Source organism: Zingiber officinale, chromosome 5A, assembly GCF_018446385.1.
Source record: "Zingiber officinale cultivar Zhangliang chromosome 5A, Zo_v1.1, whole genome shotgun sequence".
In the NCBI taxonomy this organism is placed as follows: domain Eukaryota; kingdom Viridiplantae; phylum Streptophyta; class Magnoliopsida; order Zingiberales; family Zingiberaceae; genus Zingiber; species Zingiber officinale.
In genome coordinates, this window is record NC_055994.1 from 138,942,928 (window position 1) to 138,949,502 (window position 6,575).

General features: G+C 37.4%; 1 protein-coding gene across 1 annotated transcript; it reads right to left on the reverse strand.

Annotated features, from left to right (window-relative positions):
* Nucleotides 1-825: 825 nt before the first annotated feature.
* On the reverse strand, nt 826-1,685 carry LOC121983305. The gene is made up of 2 exons (XM_042536244.1): nt 1,338-1,685; nt 826-1,275 (listed from the first exon to the last, which is right to left on the reverse strand). The coding sequence occupies exons 1-2, from the start codon at nt 1,624-1,626 to the stop codon at nt 917-919; spliced, it is 648 nt and encodes a 215-aa protein (XP_042392178.1). The 5' UTR covers nt 1,627-1,685; the 3' UTR covers nt 826-916.
* Nucleotides 1,686-6,575: the final 4,890 nt, after the last annotated feature.

Here is a 6,575-nt window from a genome sequence, read left to right on the forward strand (position 1 = left end):
CTCCATCTTCTTTCTCTCTACCTTTCTTCTCTCCCTCTCCTCCACCATTGTTGATCCTCTAAGGTTGCTAGCACATCTTTAGAGGTTCTCTCCATCGATTTGTTCGTGTGGATACACATAGAGGGTTGTACACTTGACAACCTTGAGATCCGGTGAACCTTGGACGAGCGGGATTTGCGAAGGGCATCGCATCAAGGGTAAATTCTTTTTTCTTTGTAGATCTAGTGTAGATTTAGGTTAGAGAAACTCGTACACGTAGAAAACTTTGGTTTACAACTTCGTACGGATCCGGTGGCATGAGATTGGGGTTTCCGCAACGCAAAAAGTGATTTTTACGGTCTGAAAAACCCAACAATATACCTAAAGATTATGTATTTAAATTAAAATATTATTATTATTATTTATTATTTTATTAAAGAATAAAAAATAATATCACAATTTAGAGACATATATATTGTCTGGTGGAAACTAAACTGAGGTTCTTTTAATAATTTATATAAAAAGAGATATTCGAAGATTTCTTAGATCCCTCCAAGTAAAAATTACAAAAAAAAAAAAACAGATTTTTTTTTTTTTTGCTAGTTTAATGTAAACGTATTTGCCATTAAGCAATTTGCACGCGTTAACCATTTCATAAAATTATCTTACATTCGTAAAATTATTGTTCCCTTCTGTTTATTATACTATATATTAATTAAGGAATAGCCAAATTACATTCCAATGATTATAAAATTAAATATGTTAAAAATAATTTAGAATAATATTTTAGGTTCTTTGTCTTTTTAATATTGGAAGACATCAGCATTAAGATTGAATATCGCTGGTCCTCTTCTCTGAATCCGGTGCCAATCAGAGCTTTTCCATGAGAAAGTTGTACAAACACACAGAAAGGTTTAGAAAGTTTGAAGTCACTGAACTAAATAAACCAGACTATATCACAAATCATGTCTGAAATTGTTTCCTCTTTGATGTCTTCAAAAAGTGTAGCTTCTAGCTCCACTCCAATTTCTCCAACTTGAGACGGGAATTCACTCCACTCCACATCGCTGGAGCATGAAAGCTCTGAGATCACCAAATGCCTTGTGCTGTTCAGTGGAGGAATCTTTGCGCTTAGCATTTTTCTCTCCGAAGCAGACCACTCATAAATCTGCCTCTTTGATCCAATGAGCTGATAGAATGCAGGAGCGTACGCTACCTCAAGAAAATCATTAAAGATACGCAGGACTTTTCGTGGCAAGCTGAGACTCATGCCTGACTTCTCCTCCTTTGCATCATCTGCAACGAGAAATTGCAGCATTAAGAGTCTGACGCAGTAAACAGAACTTTGAAGAACTTACAGTGAGCTATATTGTAATTCCAGGATGAGCTGGAGCAGGCATTGTGTTTGGGGACATTGTTGAGATGAGGAGCCCTGTGAAACCAACTCAAGGCCTTCCTCCAAGACCTGAAGCCATGGCTGGTCAGCAATTTCAGCCTTTTGCATCCCTTCCCAGGCCAGCAAAGTGAGCAAGACCTGGATGCAAGACACCCCTCAAAGTAGCCTCTCTCCACAAGGTAAAGATCCAATACAAAAGGCTCCTGTTGCTGTTCCAGCAGCTCAGAAAGAAGCCTTCCATGGGGTTTCATCTCCAGCTTTCAAAGGGGAGGAAGAAAAATGGAGGGAACAACACAAAATCAAAAAGAAGTGGAAGTCTCTGCCAAGTCAAGAGAATGCGATTAATAGGGCAAGGATGCAGTATGGGGAAGCAGGAGAATCTGTAGTCAGTTTGGTACTTGTTTACTTTCTTGGAGTGGGACTTCTCATGCTTTTTGGCTTTTTGCAGCAACCACCAAGATACATCATATCATACATTATTCAGGTGAATACATGTATGTACTCATCATCATCTCATCAGTGAAAAAGTTTTGAGTGTGGGAGGTTTACAGAAATAATTAAAGGCTAAGCTACTGCTTTATCACATTTGTGCTTGTGCCAATTGCCATTGCCAATATGGTAGAGGGAAGAGACATTTTCGAGTGGGCTAATAGTACGTACACTGACAGCCAGTTCACATGCAACTATTCATGCTTTTGCTCAGTTGGCATTTGACCAACAGTAGGAGACTTAGCTTGGTGGAAGTGCATGTGTTGCCGATCACTGTGGATTATATTGGAGAGTAAATGAGGCTGAACTACAAGTGAGGGCTGCTAGTTTGGGTCACAACCAAGGTGAAGGTCCTCTTTATTGTTTTCTTATAGGTGCAACTTATTTGTTTGATATTCCATTATTTCATTTTATTATTTCTGATGTGTATACTAGAGTTGTCGTTGATAACAATCTAAAATGGAAAATCCTGTTTTCAAATTCATTCTAGCGATTGAAATGAATGACTGGTCCCTGATTCTCTGGTTCCTTTCAATATTAAACTAAATATATATATTCAATCAAATCAGATTTAAAACACGCTGCCAACTTTTCAATAAAATACACTTTACTACCTAGAAATGCTAACACACGCATGTCTTAATTAGTACAATTTAATGAAAGGAGATGATCCGTGTTCATTGTGTTTAACTGAATGTAAGCAGCCTTAAATGATACAATATGACTACTACAATAATAAATAATTAATTATATGGGTTCCTCGATGGCTTAATATAATTGGTCAAAAGAAAGTGACAAGTAATTAGAAACTAATTAACACAATAGCCAATTGTTTTTTCTTTTGATTATTTTATTCTCTTTGGACAAAGTTTTCTCCTGTCCTCTTTGGTAGATTCTTTCTTTTTTCTATTATCGTGAAAAATAGAAACTATATTAAAACCTAGACTGGCTCCCAGCATTACAAATAGCCTCGACATTCCCCAACAACCACATGAACTACGAGTGGAATAGCAAGAGAGTTCATGAAAATTAGTAAGGTATGATGGTAGAATACTATTGTCTATTGTTCTTGAAAAAGGTAAATATTGATGGTAGAATACTATAGTTATTGATAAAGTAAATAAAAAAAATGAGAAAGATACTCGTTGTGAAAAAGATTTTTGTTTTCACATTATTAGTTGGGTGACTTGAAGGTTAATTTATAATTAATAACAATCATTGAAATTGGAATTGTGAATATGCAAGAGGAAAGACTCCTTTCTCACGTGGGCCTATAGAGGTGTAAATTTAAGGTTTAAATTGTATTGAACTTAAATCATTTATGTGTGAGTATGACTTGCGCACTTCAAATGTTACATTGGTTAGGGGCAATATTTGCACAAGCGAATTAACTTATATTTTGCTACTCGAATTCATTTTACTATCTGCTTAAGTGCATAACAGACACATTAATGGTCGAGCCTTAAACGAGCGACATTAATAGTGGATCTGTAATAGTCCATACAAAAATGATCAACCATAATTAAATTGTTGGGTAAAGACAGTACATGAATTTTATTCGTCCATTTAATGTTGCCAAGGATTTGAACTCCTATATAAGAAGGTTGTAACCTCAAACAGAAATAGTCGACACAAGCATAAAAATCCATCCACCTTCGTGCTCCTCGTTTTTCTCTATGTAGTGTACTTCGTTCGACAACTCTTCCCACAATAACATCTAGGTACAAACTCGGTTTGTCACGACCAATCTATACTTGGTAGTGATATGTCATTGTAGTTTAGAAAATAGACATCCATTTTAACCTCGAATTATAATCGGTGGGGACGAATATGTTTTAAGAAAACTATGTCAAACACAAGTCTTAGCATCTCAATTTCCCACTCAGTCTCGATCTCCCAACTTAGTAATTAAGCAACGACGACCCACTCAGACTCGACAGTCAGGTGACTTAACCAGGTTGACACTCAACGACTCATCTAGCTCGACACTTGATGACTCAGTTAGCTCAAGCACTCGGACAGTTTGGGCACTCAGTTAACTCAAGCACTTGACAGCTTGGGCACTCATTTAGCTCACACTCAGCCAACTCAAACACTCCAAATTTTGTGCACTCTACTAGCTCGGGGTATTCATCTAGCTCAGGCACCAAGCAACTCATCTCAACTTGACAATATTAGATAGACCCGCTAATGCAGAAGGATTCGAACATATTTTTAATATTCTAAGTAATTTTCATATTGATATGGTGTATGATGGGGGGGGGGGGGAGGGGGCAGGAGAGCCAATTAGGAAGGACTCAAAAGGACGTGACAATTAGAAATCAAGGGGGCGTGACAGTCAGAAGTCAAAGGGGTGTGACAGTCAGAAGTCAAAGAGGCGTGACAGTCAAAAGTCCAGGGGGCGTGACAATCAGGGGTCAAGAAGGCGTATCATTCAACAGATGGACTATAATTGTCAGAGGCCGCTAATCAGTTAATGCTCGGTCGGGAGGTCCAGATCGGGAATTCAGACCGACAGTATAAGGAACAGTGAAGGAAGAACGTGAATTATCTCTACCGGTCGGGTTTTCTCAAGTAGAGTTACATATAAGAACCTGGTACACCTGGCTAGGATATAGCGGACTCAATTAATGCTCGGTCGGGATGCTCAGATCGGGAATTCAGACCAGCAGCATGAGGAACAATGAAGGAAGAGCAGGAACTATGTCTACCGGTCGAGCTTTCTCTAGTAGAGCTACATATAAGAACCTGGTACACCTAGCCAGGATATGGAGGACTACTCAGATATATCCAGGCTAGGTTCTTCGATTACTGGTCATCGAGAGTTTTTCTGTCCATACTCGATCAGCAAAAACGACAACTGAGTCAGAGAATCGTAACCACCTGTCAGGGAATATCTGCTGCGTGTCAGTGTATATTCTAATGATCTGTGACTCGCCGCTAACAGAACCTTCCTCCGACCTATAAGAGGATGCCACGCGTCACTCGCAGCCAGACAAGGTCTGACATCCGACATTCCCTGACACTTGTCAGAAGCCCGAAGTATACACTGTCATATAAAAAGGGAAATCCTCTCCCTTACGCAAGTACGCTCACTAACTTCTTTGCATATGTCTTCGACTTGGTTCTTTCTGCATTTTACTGGGTTTTATGGGAAAAAAGTACTTGAATTAAGCGTCGGAGGGCTTGTTCCGGGGACTTTTTCTCTGTTTCTTGGTCCCTAACGTGCAGGGTGCTTATCTGAGTGTGCGCAGGGCCCGTGTACCACCCTCTTCGTCATCACCCCTTGTCAGTCGTCCTCAATAGTACTTCCGGAGAGCTCAGTCACCCTTCGTCAATATCACCGACTGCTCACCCGATCTCCGTCTGACTCAGATTCCGGACGAGATCACATATGTTTTGATATTTAGGTTATTTTTAATAATTTTGAAATTTTTTTATATTTAAAATATTTTGATAATTACTAATATTCATAAATTAAGATTTTGAATTTACATAAGAGTCTATAAATTCAATAGTTCATAGGATAATTCTATATGCTATAATCTGCATTCCAAAGTAGCGCCGTCATTCAATCTTCCAAAAGTTTAGCAAATAAGACTACCTGTATAGATAAGTTAAATTCAATATAATTTAAATTAAGTATATTCCTTATATGTCTTATAAATATATCCAACAAATATCTTCAATAATTATTATTCTAATATAATATTACAATAATAAAAATTAAGATAAATAGAAAATAAATGAGATGAATCTAAAAGAATGGGACCAAATCCGGCAAGAGAGACCTCACCTTCAATAGAAAATGTTGGGAGGTATCTTAAGCAAATATCGAATATTTTTTAGATTCTCAAGCCAAATTGCACAGCACACTTGGGACTTGGCTCATGATGATTTACACAAACTTCGAGATGACGAAATATCTACAAATGATCCATGTGTTTTACGGAATGACATGATTTTTTTTTAAAAAAAAATCACATGGCATTGATGTTAAAAAAAAATCACATGCCACTGATATCGACAAGTATTTTAATATAAGGAAGTCTAACTATAAAGGGAGTAGATGTAGGTTAGATGAGCACACTAGGTAGCATCTCAATGAGTAGGCAATGCGGTGATCCACAGTTAACAATGGGGAGGCTTGTCTCTAGTAATTCTTGTAGCTTGGATCTAGTGGCATGGTGGTGATGCAAAGGAGGAAGAACAATGGATCGATAAGAAAATAAAAAGAAGAGCAATGTGTGAAATTAAATGGAGGGGGAGGTCTTGATCATCCTACAACTTCACAAGGGAAACACTAGAAGTGATAGTATGAGAATAATGGAAGTGCAAGAGGAATAAGTTATACGTCCCCTTGTGTCGGAGCTATAAAAAGATAATGAGTAACTATGAGTTAACAAAATTTGATAATGATTCCCTGAGTATGCTTTGCTATATATCCTTATTTTACTAATCATATTGCTAGTTTCTATTTCATCATCCAACTAACTTTTTTTAGTTGATCCTTTTAATTTACTGTTTCTGATCTCTAAATTTTTTTCTTCTTCTCAGTCTTTGCTAATTCATATCTACTTATACGGGAGATTACAAGTGAACTCAAAAGTAATGTGAAAGTCAAAAGTCAAAATAATATGATAGTAAAAATTAAGATGAGGAAATATCCAACGGGTTACTTTTAACAGAACTATTATATTGCTCCTTATCC

Coding starts and splice junctions, on each gene's coding strand:
- LOC121983305 (XM_042536244.1), bottom strand. CDS start 1,626: ATGAAACCCCATGGAAGGCTTCTTTCTGAGCTGCTGGAACAGCAACAG. Junction 1,276..1,337: donor GAATTACAATATAGCTCACT/GTAAGTTCTTCA, acceptor TTCTCGTTGCAG/ATGATGCAAAGGAGGAGAAG.